We start from the raw sequence: 19,533 nt of genomic DNA on the forward strand, positions 1-19,533 counted from the left end.
TCAGAATAAGAGCTCAGTAAAGGTCCTCTGATATTCTGTTATTTTGTACAATGCATAGGACAGCCCCCCTGCAGCCCCCGTCCTCCTCCTGCAGCCCCCGTCCTGCTCCTGCAGCCCCCGTCCTGCTCCTGCAGCCCCCGTCCTCCTGCAGCCCCCGTCCTCCTCCTGCAGCCCCCGTCCTCCTCCTGCAGCCCCCGTCCTGCTCCTGCAGCCCCCGTCCTCCTGCAGCCCCCGTCCTCCTGCAGCCCCCGTCCTCCTCCTGCAGCCCCCGTCCTCCTGCAGCCCCCTCCTCCTGCAGCCCCCGTCCTCCTGCTGCAGCCCCCGTCCCTCCTCCTGCAGCCCCCGTCCTGCTCCTGCAGCCCCCGTCCTCCTCCTGCAGCCCCCGTCCTCCTCCTGCAGCCCCCGTCCTTTTTCACATTCAAGGAAATTTTCTTGTATGTGAAAACCTACTTGGCAGCTCTGAAATATTATTTTGTCCTTTTTCAGTTTTTCCATCTGAGCTACACACAGGCACACACACTAACACACACACACACACGCACACACACACACACACACACACACACTCTCTCTGTCAGCTCAGAGGAGCAGAGGAATAAATCACTGCAGTGGTACACACAGGAAATCCTTGAGAGTGCCCTTAAACACACACACACACACACACACACACACACACACACACACACACACTGCAGCCATTTGCCTCGTTCACCTTCAGATTCATTAATCTGCAGCAGTAGAACCAGTTAACTGAAGTTACTCTCATATGCAGCATTAATGTGTCTATTAAATAAATATCTGAATAAACTTTATACAAATAAATAAATAAAGTTGAATTTACTCAGTTTTCTTCCACTAAAGCAAATTATTACATCACCTGTCACACAGCTGACGTATGATTCAAATAATTCAATAGTTAATAGTTAAATGGTTTTTTTTAAGTGACAAACATCAAATCTTTACACTTTGGGCTCATTAAGAAAGATTTTGGTGCATATTTGGGTTTATGATGATTAATAAACTGAAATAAAATGCTATACAGCATTATAATGCTAACATTGTTATAATGATACAAAGTCAACCTAAAGAAAATGAGTCAGTGGAACTTAAAATACTGAACACATTTAAGTTCTGAACAACTGATTCAACAGTTCATCTACAGTATGTATAGCTACGTACAGACTGCAGTGATCTATCTATCTATCTATTGTTGAGTTGAATTCATGTGAATGAGTGAATCAGTTTGTCTGGAGGATTCATTTGATCACGTCTATATATATATGACCCACTGAGCATGCTCAGTATGTGTCCATCCAGGTAATAGCTACAGCAGGAAGTCAGTCTTTTGGCTTTATGCGCCACTGAGCAGCTTTCATATAATGAATGGAGCTCCGCCTCCAAAGCTGTATCCTTCTCTTCGGCTCTTCTGGTGTTAGCATGTTAGCACTGTCAGCATTTTAGCAATGTGAACATGTTAGCACTTGTTAGTAACATGTTTGCAGTGACTCAGACAGATTTCCTGCAGAGGTCACATTCAGACAGATTTCCTGCAGAGGTCACATTCAGCAGCGTGAAGCAGCTTAGCTCAATAACACAGTAAATATCTTGTGATCGGGCTGAGCAGCAGGGAGACTCATTGTACTGGATGCCAACTGGGACAAAACCCACACAGCTCCAGACTGTCAGGATTCAAGATTTGAGGTCGGAAGGAAACAGACGAATAATGAAACTCTCCTGTTAAAGTCCACATTTAATGAAGGTTAAAAACATGATACACACACATCAGTAACAGTTGGATCAGAGCGACGCTCAGGTTTTAAATCAGCCGACAGAAACTCAAAATAGCTTTCAACAGAAACGCAGTGTGACAGCTGAACAGAAGCGTTCTGTGGCTTTTTAAAGGGAGTTATTAATATCTAGAACAACTCTGAACCAGAACAATCAACTCAAAGAGCTTCCAGACCGCATATAAAAAATGTCTTCAGGCTGCAGTTGGTTGGATAAAAACTACACTTCAAATGTTGACATTCAGTAAAATCATGTCATTCATCCTGAGAGTCAGACGAGAGGATGGATATCACTTTTATCAGTATGTGTTTAGCCTAGCTTAGCACAAAGACTGGAAGCAGAGTGAAAACACATTCAAAGTCTTCTTTTTGCTGTGTCTTTGCTGCTGCGGTTATGTATTAATCATATAAATTACCTCAAAATGAATCCAAATCAGCCCACTAGGAGTTGAAATATGGATACTTCTGGTTTAACCATCAGAAATGGATTCAGCGTCCTCAATAACCCCCAAAACCACTCCTGTATTGTCAAAATCGACCAATCAGCTGATGAGATATTGTCTATATAGTTGATTATTAATGCTAATTATGCTAATTGTTCAACATATTCAAGTTAGCATCAGACTTAACATTTCTAACCCAAGTCAAAAAATGGTCTCATATGTTATTTGGTATTTGACTTTTCCTCTTCTGACGGAGAGAACAGTTTCCCCCTGCTTATAGTTATAATCGAACTCCTAATCATAGATTTTCTGGTGAAAGTATGTTTGGCTGTGTCGGCTAAAACAAGGCTATGTTTGGTATTTTTCCAGGGAAACCTAAAATGGAGGTTTCAACAACTTTATTTCACATTTTAGCACATTTGATAAAAGATCAGCAACAAGTTATAATATTGACACAAAAACCATTGCAGTGCCCATGTATCTCATCCATTTAGTTTCAAACTAAGACAACTTTCTGCTGGATGATTCATCTGAATTTTACGTTATGCAAAACGCAGAAACAGTTTATCATTCCCTGATCTGAAAGCAGGAAATTTAGGCTCTAAAACACAACAAACATTTGTCTAAAAGCTGTATAAATACGATATTATGGCACCAGTGGTGGAAGTGTTAAAAAAGACACATCAGACTTATAGTGTATAAATAAACTGCAGTCAGACAGTACCATGTGTGTTTCCAATATGTACCAAGCAAATATATTAGGCTTTAAATAGCTTTCATCAAAAAACTCAATCAGAACTGTCAAATAAAAAGAGAAGCATTTACAGACGTTTGGCGTGCTGTGTCGGTTCCTGTGATAATAAATACAAAACGAGGCCACATACAAAGAACAGATTAATAACCATCCTGTCAATTTGTCTCAAAGTGCAGGAAATAAGCACATTACTGCAGCAAGACAACCTATAACCCAAGTCACCTTCTGAAGAACGCTCTGGAGAAACATTTCAACAACCGCCTGAAGCACTTTCTCTCTGAAGAACCTTTCTACTGCTACCAGAGACCAGGGAACGTAGTCCGATAGAGAGCTGCAGGGATGGCGCACATTGTGCTGTATTTTAATATGTTGTGATTTTGTACGGCTGCTTCACTAATGAACTACACTTTATTTTTAAGTAAAAAGCTAACGCTATAAATGAGCTACCATGGTCACATGACTTTACCACCACTAAACTTGTAATTAAATATTTAATTAAAGTTGTAAAGTTTGAGTTATAATAGTTGCAAGAGCGCGAAGATAGAGCTGGTTACCGAAGTTCAACTGACCGAATTGCATTGATACTACAGAGTATAGAAAAATGTATTGTCTTATCAGCACAAATAAGGTCTTTGAACAGCTTCCTCCTTTGTAGTGAATAATTGTACTGTAATGTATAATGTATGTCCTTCTTGTTAAAATGAATTTTATAAATAAGTACCGTTCAGGAACTGGTATCAAAGTCAATGAATTGACATTTTTGAACAATAACGAGCCCTACACAAGTATAAACACGAAGAGGCTGTAAAGGCGGACTAGAGAGTAAAGTCACTGTGTTTTAATGTCACTGACAACCTCTGTAGTCTCATTTAGACACTTGTTAGCATCTGTCTTTTTTAAGTCACATAAAAGCAGCAACATTCACAGGTGGAGTATTTCATGATCAATTTTACCGGAAACAAACCGTGAAAATCTCTCCAGCTCATGTTAACCACAGACCTTATTTCAGACATCAATAAACCCATTGACTTTGTTGGTTAAAATGCTAACACCGGGTTTCATTCCTGCAGCGCTCTATAGAAACATTACAGGCCTGGATAGCTGACTTCTAAAATCCTCTTTCCAATGGCAGTTCCCATGTTCTTCTCTGTCATTGTTTCAGGGGAACAACTGAGTGCAACCCCCCAAATGTCTTCAAGGAGAGACTGAAAATGTGCTCTGTTATTCCCATTTGAATGATTGATGGCTTTCAGACTACAAAACTTGGCTGGATTAACCTGCTCAGAGGCAAGAATGAGCTATGGGTCCCTATAGACCCACCTCAAACACACAAGTTCCCCCAGCCCATCTTGTGGAGCCTCCCTTAAACCACTCAGTGTTTCTACACCAGAATATGATATTGTTTAAGGATATGCTCCATGTGAGCAAAAAGATTAAATCTAGCCTCACTACAATGACACGTAAAGACACAAACCATTCAGTTTCAAGCAGACTGAGACCTTGATTTCTCCTCTCACAGTCGGGTTTACGTCGACTGAGGCACTTGTTGGGCCGGGAAAGAGAGAGGCAAGCGAAGGAGGCCAATTTGATTGGCGAAAACCAACCCTTCACCTCTTTACAAACAGCAGTTTCCTAAAAGCATCCAATGCTGCGTTTGACCTGAAAGCAGGAAGGTGGAGGCTCATTTGACCAGAAACTTGCAGATATAATTTGATCCATGCAGACATAACCACTGATTATGACATGAGAAAGAGCGTGCAAACCTAGTTCAGTGATACTTGTTTAGTGTTTGAGCAGCCATATAGTGAACTGGGTTTGAGTTCCTGCTGCATAATGCCTTCGTTGTTAAGTCCATGTGATCAACCCAGTGCTGTAATGGCTTTCCCACAAATTAAAATACTTAAACTTGAATGGTGTGTTCACACAAAAAGCAAAGAGAATTTTTCATGTGATGAGATTACAAACCAATCCAATGCAAAGATGTGAATTTTCCTCATATATGTAGTCATTTCAGCATCCTTTTGATTCATTTATTGACATTAAATCACAGAAATAATTGTTTATTTTGTAAGTAAGCCAGATTAAAGGGTGAATATTTACTTAATACTTAAACCCAAAAGATCCTGTGAATAAACTTGTGTTATTTGCACTTCGCGTATAGTGTGAACACACCATATGTTAAATTATCAAAACCATACAGAATCCACATAAGATGGTTGATAAGATGATATGTTTGTCAATCAAGCAACTTATGTAACTTGCAAGAGCACTGCTGAAAGGTTGCTGACCACAAAATTCCTCCTTGTTCCCATTTTAGCATTCAAGCATCATAATACCAGAAGAGAACAGAGGCAACCACCCTCTGCATGTCACAACTTGTCAGAGTTATCGGATCTTTTCTACGCCAGAGGACTACCACAACCCTGGGTTGTTCAGATGGACTGAACTGGTGACCATGGAAGGCGTCAAATGTATCTCCTGACTAAAAAGAGTAAGGGGGCGATCACACAGAGACGCATTGCTACAGGTGTGGCAGCTTCAAAAACACCTTGGTTTATCCCCACTACATCCCTGCTCTGTAGCTCTCTCACAGTCAGCTACCTAGCTTGCTAGCTAACCTATTCACCGATATAGTAAACAGCATCAAAATAGGAAGGAAGTGGTAAAGTAATAAAGCTCTTGCTTGATTTGATTGGCTGCCTAGGTAAAGTGTGATATTGATGATAAGTACGACTTGCACTGTAAAAGTTTACAATTTTGTAACTTTTATTTGTCTCTAAAAACTGCTAGAAAACCACAGCCTGCGGCACAAGAGAGGAGCAGATGCCAGGCTTGGCGTACCACAGGTAACCAACGGTGTGTCTCTGTGTGAACAGCCCTTCAGGCCAGATATGAGAAAAACTCAATTTGGACTTTTCTTATTGGGAGTCAAACATGCTTTTACAAAGATGGATGACTGGTTTCTCTCTCAGGCTAAAGAGGCTTGGGATTGGTTTAAAACTAAATAAGTGTACCATAAAGCACCTGTCCTACTGAAGCACTGTCCATGTTAGGAGTGGTTCACTGTTGGTTCAGGTACACAAGAAGTGCATGGGTAAGGCACCCAGACAGATATGGCTCTGGTCCAGTTTGGCACTTGAGTCACACGGTGGTCATGAGTTTGAGAGAACCTGACCTGAACCGAAGGATCTTCTTCTTCAGGTTGTGAGAAGCCTTGATCTTCACAAAGGCCTTCGCCTGAGCTGGACTCATTTCATGCTCTGCTGCCCGGGACCCCGCTGCCCGGGAGTGACTCCTCCCTCTGCCCATTCCACCTGCCCCAGCCCCGCCTCCTCCGCTCTCCTCAGTGTCACTTGTTGTGGTGCTCTCCTCCACGTACTCCTCCTCACTGGACTCGCTGTCCCCGAAGCAGTTTGTGGTGTAGTTGGACCTCTCATCTTCACTGGTGTCCACGATGGTGGAGTGAAAGAGTGACGCGCACTCGGCTGAATACTCTGAGTCACTTCCTGTCACGTAGGCGTATGGGCTGTTCAATGGCCCTTCGGAGGGTAGGAAGACATTGGCTGCAGAATGGCTCAACAGCTCCTTTCTCTGCCGCCGCTGAGCACGCCTGAACGCCTCATCGTACGGCACCTCCATGATCGCACGTAACCGCCGGTAATCGTTTCGTTTATACTTCGGTTTAGCGACTACAACGACCTGGTCGCGGCCGTGGTGATGATGCCCATGTTGGTGGGGGTTCCCACTGTTGTGGTGGTGTCTTCCATGGTGATGGTGCCTGGATGCTCCAGACCGCACGCTGCTTAATGTTGACGGGGTGTGTTTGTCCAAAACTCTGCCTTCTGGGATGGACGCAGGGAGACGTTTGATTTTAGAGGAGGCACCACAAGCTACTCTCTTGGAGACTTTGATGTGGATTGAACCTCCATCTTCCAAAAGCCGGGACTTCTTAGAGCTGGACCTATGGTGGGATTTCTCTGACACATTGTGTTCATAGCCCCGACTCGTTTTCATCATCTTGATAGTCTTGACAGTCTTGCTGCCACCCTTGCGGAGTTTGACGTTCTGTCGCTGGGTGGGGATGTACTTGGCATTTACCATCTCTCCTTCGTCACCTCCAGCTTCATCCTGACTCTGGGAGGAAGAACCGAGGCTGGCTATCTCTAGCACTGACCCCTCAAGCTTCTCTGTCGGGCCAGTTTGTAGAGGCTTTGGGCCGTTCTTGTGAGTAGCTGTTTTGATGACTGGTGACGATTTAAGGAGCAGTTCCTGGGTTTCTTTCGGGGAGGAGTTAGCTTTGGGATTGTCCGGCTCCCTGAAGTCTTTCGGCAGCGTAGCGGTGGACGCTGCTGAGAGAGAAAGAAGCCTTTTGCTTTTCTTTTTCAGCAGACTGTTAGTGCTTGTATTAGTGAGAGAGGAGCCATTTTGAATGCCATTCCTAAGAGGAGAGCTGTCAGGGAAAACACTGTGGGTCTCCCGTTCCTCAGATTTACTTTCCACAGACCACTGCCTCTGAGGAGACGAGGTGGCGGCACCGTCGGCTGAAGCTCTTCCAGCCAGCCAGGAGGGTTTGATTTCAGACCCTCTCAGAGTCCCTAAACCAGATCCAGAGACCTGCCTCACAGAGAGACTGGCCTGCCTCAGTATGCTCTTAGATGGGTCAGTACTGATGCTGGTCCTGGGTCTGCTGGTCCTGATGGGCAGGGCCCTCCGTTGCAGTAGACTGTAGATGTAGCTGTCCAGTCGCTTATGGGAAGGAGTCTGGGAGGAGGAAGCGGAGGCGGCTGGCCAAGAGGAGCTCTGAGGTACAAGAGGAGCTGAAACAGAAGGTTCACCAGCCTCAGCGCTCTTCAGAAGCCCTTCGTCTCTGCTGTGACCCAACATCTTCAGGAAGACAGGGCTCTGGACTGCCACAGCGTGCAGTGGGCTCGGGTAGCGGTACACGTCGCTGCCGTTTCGGGCCACCAGGTCACAGTGGTACTTGGATTGGGAGTCACAGGAGACGGGGTCCAGGGTGGGCGGGTGAGGGGCTGAGAGCGAGCGGCGGACTGTACCGGAGGAAGACAAGTCATCACAAAGGCCTCCAGCCAAACCGTCACACTCCAAACAGCCAGCCAGCTCATCTGCAGAGAGAGAGGGTGAGAAATCAGTGGAGGGCTGCTGTAAACCACACTGCAAAACATTTCACAGTTTCAAACATAAACAGTATAAATGGATCGGAGTTTATTTCATGTTGCAGTGTTTCTTAAATGTCAACAGCTGACAGAAAGCAGTTTCCTGGCAGTGCAGCTCTGATGAAATGGTCTGTTGAATGTGGTAATGACCCTGTTTGTGAACAGAGCGTACGAGCATTACTAAGTGGAAAATTCTTTCCTGTGGACACAATGTGCTGTGAAATGTTAACTCTTCATGTTCCTGGAAACGAAATTAAAATGATCAATATGTCAGAGACTGAACACTCATTGAGAGAGAGACAGCATTAAGTTTGCAAATGTCAGGCTCACACCACACAACTTCCATGTCTTAAAGTCGTCAATGACACCGATCAGCAACAGGAGTATTAATAACATCTTTTAAAGTAGTTTAAAAACAGGCACACAACCATTTACAGCACACTGCTGTTAGAAACAATCAGCTGATAATGATCCTGATCAGTAATCAATACTCCCAACATTAAAGCATTAATCAAAAAAGACAATTTTATCAGCCTTTAGCAGTTAGCTAGTGTTTCTGTAGTGGAGACTAAACGTTAACATCCATATTAGCAGTTTGAATCCAACTAAAAGCTCCCTGCACCAAACTCCCTTTAAGAAATGCTGTAGTTTAAAATCCCAATGAAAGAATGCGGGATGGTCGGTGACCACTCACACATATTTTGGGATTGCCCAAAGCTGCTTCCTTTTTGGAAGGGGGTAAAGAGCGAGATCGATACAATTCTGGGGATTGATTTACTGTTTAGCCCAAGACAGTTTCTTTTCGATTTAACTCCTGACGACACGTACACCAGAGACCAAAAGCACCTGTTACACATACTTTTGATGACTGCTAGAAAAATGGTGACAATAAAATGGAGGACTCCACGGCCACCTACAGTGGCACAGTGGAAACAGAAGCTGAGGGAGGTGTATGGAACGGAGGCTTTAACTGCTCAGTTACAATTACGGTCGGATGTCTTTAAGAGGAGGTGGCTACCTATTGCAAGATACCTCTCTAACTGAAGGGAACCCATACTGTGCTGTACTGTCCTGACTATCCATTATTCTTTCATCTATTTATTTAATTATACTGCACTCGTTGTTGTTCAGCTTGCTGGGCCCCAATGTGTCTTTCGTTCTATGTTTGTCTTTGTTTTATTTTTTTCGCACTGTCATATGTACTCTGTGCTGTTGTCAAGGAATGTTTTGTACTGTGTTTTTTCTTGTTAAATAAAAATAAAGTTAAAAAAAAAAAAGAATCCCCATGAAGTCAGAATCAATGTTTCAGTGTTTTTATCTTATCTGTCTTTGTGCTGTATGTCTCCTGTCCTCCAGTATCTGTCCAATACTGACAGGAAGTGATTTTTTAATGTATTTTCAGGTATTCTTAATGGTGCAACAAAAACTCTGCAAACAAAAAGCAAATAAGAGTAATTTATGAATGTAATCTGAGGAAAACAAATACTGAGCAGAATACAGTTCATTCAGGTAACTCAGGTAAAGTCTGCACTTCAGACTCTGCAGGGAGAGACAGACCAAAGACCAAAAAAGATTACAGAGTGAGTCTGTTGGGATGTTTTATAGCCTAGTTATTTCAGTCAGGACCACTTTTGTCAAAAAGAAAACTTTTCTAAATGCAGAATGTTATATTTGGCAGTATGACTCTGTTCTGGGACCTCTGTGGCCTTCCACCTACATACATGGAAAGCTTAAGATAAGGAGAGCAGCAGCAAAGAGCCCCAGGGTCCAGAGCAGAGCCTCAGTGACAACACAAAGGACACTGATTAATTCAGATACAGCATTACAGGAGGAGCTGGGTGGAGGAGGGTTGCAGAGGAAGCAGCAAAGGTAGACCGGCTAACGCAGCTTAAATAAGGCGCCCTGAATGACATTTGCCAACTGGATGCTTGAAGAGAATCAAATGATGTGTGTGACCCTGTGGCCTCCCTGACCTCACGCTGAGCTGTTTAGTATTAAAAAAGATAATGTGTTCTGTATAAAAACATTAACCTGTACTATTAATGAAAATACACATATTGATCAGGACTCAGGGATATTAAAAGGAGATCAGGCCAAAAAACCTTGATTGGAACCTTTTTTTTACCACAGTATCAAACTGGCATCGTTCCCTAGAAACATGTGGAGTGAACGGACCAATCAGAGCAGACGGAGGGGGGGTGGGTGTTAGCAGTGTGTGTTGGACGTGTCGCTGTGTGAGTGGTTTTATCAGAGGTGCTTCCAGATGTTTCCTCCGAACACACACACAATGTTCGCAATATTAATCAGATTTATTGAGCTGAACCTCAGTCAGTAGATTTATTTAGTTCTTTCTTTTTTTAAAGATTGTTTCTTCCCTTTATTGAACAGCTGAAGATAGAAAGGAAAGGGAGTAGGGAGAGCGCAGCAAACCCATTATGATGATTATCATAATCATAATTATTATTATTATTGTTCATAAAGCACTTTATAAACAAAAACATTAAAGAATAAAAACATAAACCAGCTGTGAGGATTAGTTGATTAATGAATTTTATCAACAGAATATTAATCTATAACTATTTAGATAATTAATTAATCATTTTTAGGCAAAAAAACCCAAAGTTTAATGCAGTCATGTTATCAAATAAGAGTTTGCTGTTTTCTGTCATCAGGAACTGGAGTGTGAGTTTGAGCCTGATGGACACAGTGACCGCTAGGAGGTCTTTGTGTTAAAGTGAGAGATTTAAAAAACTACTGATGCTACTGTCCAACACATGCTGACAGTCTGAACCTTAAAGTTAAACACAGACGGAGCTGCTGAATCTGGTTCTAATCATTGACAGTGTATATAATTACAGTTAATATAACGACAGTATATATAATGACAGTGTATGTAATGGACAGTGTCTTAAAACCTGCATTCTGTGTAATGGCCAGCAGGGGGAGCTTCCCTGGCTGCAATATTAACTGATCCCATTCACTCTAATGGAGAATCAGCTCAGTAAACAGTTTCCTGATGAGTTTCTGGTATCAGTCTCTAGTTTCAGTCTTCTTCCATACAGCATGATGTTCATTTAGTAACTGATGGTCCCATTTAGAGTAAAACAGACCATAAAGCAGGGTATGCTTTAGGGCGGGGCTACCTTGTGATTGACAGCTCATTCTCAGTGAGTCCGTCCAGCTCAACCAAACTCAGATCAAACTGTCAAACAGTGCTGATCAGATATGGATCCAGATTCTGTTGTTGACTATTTCTCTCCTCAAATCTGTTCACAAACACATTTTACTGTTTATCTGGAATACCAGATCCTGTGTGAGCAGGAGAGCCGCCATTGTTTCCAAACCAAGAGCAGCCAATGAGAGCAGCTCAACTCGCAGTACATCACCGCTGCTGGCTCTGACCAACTATCATGGTCACCACAAACCAACGGGTGACGTAACGATAGGTTCACACTTGGTTCTAATCTCAGTGGTGGCTCCTGACAAATTTCTAAGGGGGGGGCAACTGTTGCGATGATGGCTAAGATGACCCGTTCAATGGGTAAAATAATAATAAATAAAACTCAGATAGCTAACTTGACAGTGTTACATTGCATTGTTAAATTTGGTTTTCCTGTTCAACCACTAGATGGCAACACCAGACATGAATTGTTCATACTGTCCATATGCATCTTTGATGCTTCATGTTTCTTCACCTTTTCTGAGAGATGGTGCATATCAGTGACACCTGTCTTTGTCCAGGCGGTGTCCCTGTTGGCATCAGGGTGAATTAGGACACAGGGGTAGCACAACAGCGTGTTAGCCACTTCACACCCTGCTAGCCATGTTTTCCGCTTGTACCAGCTCCGGGAAAATCTGCGACAGTATATATAAATTTGGTCTGGGTGGTCCCAATTCTTTAATAGCCAATTTATCAACATTGCTTCGACGACTGAATGGTAATTCCCTCAATGAAATGATGGAGTTGCAGGTGGTAGCCATGTCGATCTTGCAGTCTCCCGATGCTTTTGCACTGTGCGTAACGTCCGAGCACGCATCAGTGCGTATGACGAAATCACGTTGGGGCGAGCCCTCCCAGAGCCCATAGAAATGAATTGTAGGGTCCAAAATTTGAAAAAAAGAATTTTAACATGTAAGTCTACGAGAGTGCCTGGGGCGATTTTTGATCTGACTGAAATTGCCACAAGGGGGCAGGGCTACTGGTTGGAAAGTGATAGTCAGGCTGCTGAATGTCAGAGCGATATTCAGACTGCTGATTGGACAATAATATTAAGACCTTTATATACAGTCTATGATTAAGACTTAGAACGGCAAAATAAACTCTTTTTTCTTGAAGGAGGGCGGTGCACTATCGCCCACTATGGGCCAGCCACCCCTGTCTAATCTACTGATCAGAAAAAAACAAATCCAAAGTATAAGCTACAGCTCAATTGATGACTTTTATTTTGAAGGCAAAACTTTTGACTTTAGTGACCAAAAGAAGTTGAGAGACCACATGTGACACCAAACAGACTGAACAATATCCTTACTCTCTCCTGCTGATCATCTAATCAATGAATGGATTGATTAGCTGTGTACCTGCCGACAGGAGGCGTCCATCGGCGTCCGCCAATGGACAGAAACACTCACTGAAGACCGAGTTAGACGAGTTAGAGAGAGAGCCGGACGCCGCATCACTCAACTCATAGAAACCTGAGAGACATGGAGACAGGTGAGGAGAGAGAGACAGGTAAGGAGAGACAGACAGGCAGAGGGAAGAAAGTGATTAAGAGTCAGGACTGTCTAGAAGGCGTTAGCCAGAGCTGACCACACTTCACAAACCTGTGGGGGACGTCACTGAGACTACTGTGGTCTGAAGAAGATCATAAAATCTACTCTAGTCTATTTGGAGACTGTGAACCCAGAAATGTTGAGTTTTAAGTTTTCAGTCAGAAATGTTCAGTCTGGGTCTCCAGCTGTTACACCGACTGATATTAACCTGCATATGTTGGACAATTACCATAATTAGCATTATTAATCAGCTATATGGACAATATCTCAGCAGCTGATTGGCTGATTTGGATGATATAGGAGGGGGTTTGGGGGTTATTGACAATGCTGAATCCATTTCTGACATTTTCAAAATTTTAAATGTACATTTCTAACATAAAACTTTGGTACTCAACAAGACTACTCTGCTGTTTTCCATTCTCATAAAATGTACTGAATTATCCGTCTATATGCAGATGATAAAGTTTTCTATACAGTCGCCTTTAAATCAAACCAGTTAAAATTGTATCCATAAAATGAACCTTTAATTAAAAACTTCCACAAATGATCCTGATTCTGTACAATCTGTAGATAACTGAAGCTCTCTCTCCTCCATTCTCACGCGGACCATATTTTTATTTTACTTTGCAGGAAGAGCTTATTTGTTCATTATGTTCAGGTACCTGAACTGGGTCGGCTGTCAGTCTCCAGCTGTTCGTGTGACGCCTCAGTGTCCAGTCGCAGGTCACTAATCTGTCGGTCCAACTCCTGTAGCTGACTGATGAGACCGGCGTCCCTCCTCCTCAGACAGTTCTGATGGAAACACAGTCACACATTGTGATATTATATTTCAGATCTCCAAACAAACATCTGACGGATCCCAGAGGAGGACCAGATGAAGTTTTAACAGTCACACTGAGAGAACCCAGACAGAGAAACCAGAACAAACAGAGAGGGAACAACAAAGCCAGTGTTTGACACTGAATGTGATTTAAAACCAATAAAAAACAGAGTGAATATGGAACAACTGAAAGCTGTGAACAGACCTCAGATCTGCTGACAGAATAACTGCAGAAAACATTCTGCATCAACAGTTTGTCCTGGAACTAAAGCGGTTCACACAATATTCATATCTGTTATATTATATCTGTATATTTTATTTATTATATATTATATATATATATATATATATATGTATATTTATTACTATTACTATTACTATCACCACATATCATACAGACTGAAATTGGCTATTTACTGCTTTTACTGACTGTTCTTTTTGCATGTTACAAATTTATCTTACAGAATTTTTTGCTGCCATTACCGACTGCCTTTTTGCAGTACCATAAGTATTGTATTGTATATTTAATATTATTGTATATTTTATATTCTATTGTCTATCTTTTTTTTATCTTTTTAGCATTAGTAATTTCTTATCTGCTGTGAAATTGAATGTTTACTTTTAGTATTAGGAAATGTCTTGTCCTATCTGTTGTGCCTGTGCACTTTCTCTGTTTCACCGTTGGCGAGTGAGAAAAGTCCACTTGATTCCTTTGTATGTCTGGTGCATGTGAAGTAATTGACATTAAAACTGACTTTGACTTTATATCTATATATTATAGTTTATTTCTATATTCAAGTACTTTAGGACACTAAAGCTTCTCTGGGGTTCGCAAAACCTTCTTGATTTTAAAGGGGTTTAAAAAGATTTTACAAATATACACAGTAAACCTTTATTTCAGTGTTTGGCTCAATTCTGTGAACAGAACCAAAGTAAACAGTGTAAATTATTATTATTATTGTTATTATTGATCAACGTTTTGCCTTTTTGTAACAAGAACATTTTCCGTCCAGCTCAATGCACCAAACTCAGATCAAACTGTCAAACAGTGCTGATCAGATATGGATCCAGATTCTGTTGTTGACTATTTCTCTCCTCAGATCTGTTCACAAACACATTTTACTGTTTATCTGGAATACCAGATCCTGTGTGAGCAGGAGAGCCGCCATTGTTTCCAAACCAAGAGCAGCCAATGAGAGCAGCTTAACTCGCTGGATGTGACCTCCGCAGGCTGCTAAACACCAACATGGAGACGACCATAAAGTCCAACTGGAGGTTAAGAGCTCCACAGACCGATGGAGGACCACAGAGTCCCAGCTGGTTCACGCCTAGAACCGTCCTGAACACAAGATAATAAAACCCAGACAGACACACACTACTGTCATTGTTAGAGGAGGACCAGTCAGTGTGCCTTTAAATACTCTCTCTCTCACACTCACACACACACACACACACACACACACACACACACACACACACACACACACACACACACTTATACACTCACACACGCTGTGTTGAGATGGAAAACATGCGGGTTATGCGGCGCTGCTCTCAGGTCATGTGCTGCATTCCTGCGACTGAGCTGCAGAGAAACAAACTGCTGATCTCTGATCTGATAACCGCTGATCACTCATCAGTTACAGAACCACAAACTCACAGCTGAGACCACAGACCCAGACCCACAGCTCCCAGTAAACCCTAACCCACAGCTCCCAGTAAACCCTAACCCACAGCTCCCAGTAAACCCTAACCCACAGCTCCCAGTAAACCCTAACCCACAGCTCCCAGTAAACCCTGACCCACAGCTCCCAGTAAACCCCGACCACACCCACAGTCTGTCCAACCACCTCTGTACTTCACTTTAACTCTATTAACTCTCTTTTTCTCTGTCTGTCTGTCTGTCTGACTGTCTGACTGTCTGCAGCAGCTGTCTTTGGAATGAGCTGCATGTTCAAACACAAACCGACACTCCTCCAGCTGTTTGTCCTGTCAATCAACCAGCACCCAGCAGGAAGTGATGTCATTCACATACTTCCTGTCTCAACCCTGTGTCCATGTAGCAGCCTGACCTCTGACCTCTGACCTCGCTGTTGGTCCATTCAGAGGTCAAAGATCCATAAACAGTTTGTTTAGACACGCATAGACACAGTCCCATATTTTGTCTTTAGCTGCTAAATGCTAACAGTGTCCACCAGCTGGCTGTTAGCAGGTTGTGTACAGCAGCTTTAAACAGCGTTCATAGAGCAGTCTGGAGTCAGCGCCACGGTAACGTCACTGCTCTACAAACAACCCACATCAAAAGAGTCCAAACTTAAAGCTAACATCACCACAAAGCTTGTGGAATATGTTGTAATATTGTGCTTTTAGCTTGATAATGTTAGCTTGCTTGCTAATGGAGACAAATGAATAGCTAGCTAATGTAGCAACATAGTTAGCTACACACTGTTAGCTTTGTACATTACATCAAAATCAACACTGAATGCCAGAATACATACGTTAGTATCATGGGCATCGTTAGCTGAGGAAGCTAAAACTACCAATCCATAATACATCACCACTGCTTCCAAAGACAATAACGTTTATTCTGAAACCACAGACACGCTGTAAGTGTTCATGTTGGTTTTATAAACATACACATTACTGTTCCTGGAACCATCACACCCACAAAGATCCAGTAAAATGGACTCTCCACCAGAGTCTTCAAAATAAAAGCCCATATTCAGCATTTCACAATAACGTACAAACGAACAGCATCACATCATTCAGCTGGGGCAGAGAGACAGATCAGAGTTCTAACTGTGACTGATCAACAAGTCCAGCACAGACCAGGACCAGGACCAAAGTTCCACAGTCTCCAGAGTTTCCTGTTCAGTCTGTTTGTGTCTCAGCTGCTTCGTCACAGAGCTGAAAGTGGATCTGCAGAGTTTCCAGCCGCTCGCAGGAATCTCCATTTGTTCCTGCTTAAGGGGGGGGGGGGCACTAATCTGATCCAGATTCAAGTTAAGATCTGCAGCTGCAGTACGGACCGCGTCCAAAAACACAACACAGAGCACAGAATCTAGACCCTGTCCTGACAGAAGAACTCAAACAGGGACCAGATTCTGCAAAAACAACACGAAACAGGAAATCTGTGAAAATAAAACGACGACTTTCTGCAGCTTCAAAAGAAAGCAGAAACATCAGGTTCCTTTAATGTTTCACAGGAACACGAAGAGAACTTCAGTCTGCTGCTGATGGACAGTTTACAGCCTTCAGACTGAAGCTGCTCTGTCTGATTTCACACAAACGTGTCGCCTGAGGTGTTAAAAGTTGCACTTGAACGCAGCACCGGGACGCCAGCTGACGGTCAGCTGACCTCAAACATGTTCCCAAACACCAGGACCTCCAAGACCAGGACCTCAAAGACCTGGACCTCAAACACCTGGACCTCAAAGACCAGGACCTTAAACACCAGGATCTCAAAGACCAGGACCTCAAACACCTGGACCTCAAAGACCAGGACCTCAAACACCTGGACCTCAAACACCTGGACCTCAAACACCTGGACCTCAAACACCAGGACCTTAAACACCAAGACCTCAAACACCAGGACCTCAAACACCAGGACCTTAAACACCAAGACCTCAAACACCTGGACCTCAAAGACCAGGACCTTAAACACCAAGACCTCAAAGACCAGGACCTCAAACACCTGGACCTCAAAGACCAGGACCTCAAACACCTGGACCTCAAACACCTGGACCTCAAACACCAGGACCTCAAACACCTGGACCTCAAACACCAGGACCTCAAAGACCAGGACCTCAAACACCAGGACCTCAAAGACCAGGACCTCAAACACCAGGACCTCAAACACCAGGACCTTAAACACCAAGACCTCAAACACCTGGACCTCAAACACCAGGACCTCAAACACCAGGACCTCAAAGACCAGGACCTCAAAGACCAGGACGTCAAACACCAGGACGTCAAACACCTGGACCTCAAACACCTGGACCTCAAACACCAGGACCTCAAACACCAGGACCTCAAACACCAGGACCTCAAAGACCAGGACGTCAAACACCTGGACCTCAAACACCTGGACCTCAAACACCAGGACCTCAAACACCAGGACCTCAAACACCAGGACCTCAAAGACCAGGACGTCAAACACCTGGACCTCAAACACCAAGACCTCAAAGACCAGGACCTCAACCCAATTAATGAAGCGACATTAACGAGAAAAAGTGACTGAATCCATAAATTCTAATCCGAACGACTGATAATTAAACATAATAATAATAAAATCCTAACTTTTCTCTGAAGAACAACAAGGTTGTTAAACTGTCATTTATATTGATTATTGATTATTGTAGGTGATGAGTTTTATGTACATTAGATGACAAACTCATCAGAGGAGTTCCTCAGGGATCCATTCTCTGGCTTTTTATTTTTAATAATTTATAACGACTTCTGACTCCGACTTATTTATTTATTTGTTTGTTTGTTTGTTTGTTTGTTTGTTTACTGACACAACAAATGAAGATTTTATTTAATCACAGAATCTGTGAACTTTAGTTTCAGTTTATGAAATGTGTTCGTCAGCAGAGGACGAAGATCAAAAGCTCAGAGAGAATCCAGGAAGTGGACCTTGACCTAACAAAAACAGGAAGTGACCTCAAGAAATTATATTTATCTTTTCAGATTAATGTGAGAATATTTGTTCACTGATTAATAATTACTGACAACCGATCAATATTCTGTAATATTGATAACCGATCAGAACTAATCAGAAACAGAAACCTCATCAGTCCAACCAAAGCAGAGCTGAATCAATACATATATTGGTGATTTATTGATCAGTTTAAGTTAATTAATAATATCAGTAACTCTGATAAACATGTTTTATTAGCTAATCAATCAACCAATGAAGAAAATAATCGATTAATAACAATAATGGATCTGTCAGTTATTGATAACCTATATTTACATTGTGAAGACGGGCGGACCCGCCTTCACCTCTGACCTCTGACCTCACAGAGCACACCTGAGTGCAGACTGAGATCATAGAGGTCAGAGGTCACAGACAGTCAGGACCTACCAGCTGTTTCCGGAGCAGGAGGATGTTCTCCTCCAGGAGCTTCTCCCTCCGCAGCTCCTCCTCCTCCTCCTCCTCCTCCTCCTGCCGGAGCTCCAGCGCCGCTCGGACCAGCACCTCCTGCCGCTGCCGCAGGTACTCCAGCTCCCCGAGTCCGGACACGGTGGCCTCCAGCCGCTCCCGGGCGGCGGCGGAGAGCGGCATGTCCTCCGTCAGAGCGTCCGGTGTGAGCTTAGCGTCTCTGCAGCACCAGGGTCCGGGTCTGCATTGTAAGGACCGGATCAGAACCACCTGGAGACTCACCTGGTTCAATCACTCGCTCACACCGACCCGTTAACTCAACCCGGGTTAATAAACCGGGTTATAATAAACCGGGTTAAACGAAGTGGATCCAGACTCAGGTCCTCAGACTGGTGTCTGCAGCTCCGGGATCAACCGGTGGTCTAACGGTCCTGCTGCGGACACACAGGTCAAATTAATCCGATAAATGAGTCCCAGGTCCGGTCAGGTGAACGTCCAGGTGACTCCCAGCATGCCCCGGGGCCGCAGCGCTGAGTGGATCCGACACAACGAAGCGGACAGTCGGTCTGAAGTCCGTCCTGCTGCCGCTCCTTCCGTAGCTCCGTCCGCACTGACCCACGGCGGCACCGAGGCCGGTAAGCCCCGCCCCCTCCACGCTGACAGGCACACCGAGCTGTGTGA

The 19,533-nt window shown here is 43.5% G+C and overlaps 1 protein-coding gene and 1 long non-coding RNA gene across 2 annotated transcripts in view; both read right to left on the reverse strand.

Annotated features, from left to right (window-relative positions):
• The window catches only part of LOC127362391 (uncharacterized), a 72,839-nt gene that overhangs the window by 24,082 nt on the left and 29,224 nt on the right, over positions 1-19,533 (reverse strand). The gene's annotated exons all lie outside the window — the stretch shown is intronic.
• dact1 (dishevelled-binding antagonist of beta-catenin 1) lies at positions 1,733-19,451 on the reverse strand. Its single transcript, XM_051397939.1, has 4 exons — positions 18,835-19,451; positions 13,591-13,720; positions 12,737-12,850; positions 1,733-8,107 (listed from the first exon to the last, which is right to left on the reverse strand). Exons 1-4 carry the CDS (start codon positions 19,033-19,035, stop codon positions 6,126-6,128), a joined length of 2,427 nt encoding a protein of 808 aa, XP_051253899.1. The 5' UTR covers positions 19,036-19,451; the 3' UTR covers positions 1,733-6,125.

This window comes from Dicentrarchus labrax, unplaced genomic scaffold (genome assembly GCF_905237075.1).
Source record: "Dicentrarchus labrax unplaced genomic scaffold, dlabrax2021, whole genome shotgun sequence".
Lineage (NCBI taxonomy): Eukaryota > Metazoa > Chordata > Actinopteri > Moronidae > Dicentrarchus > Dicentrarchus labrax.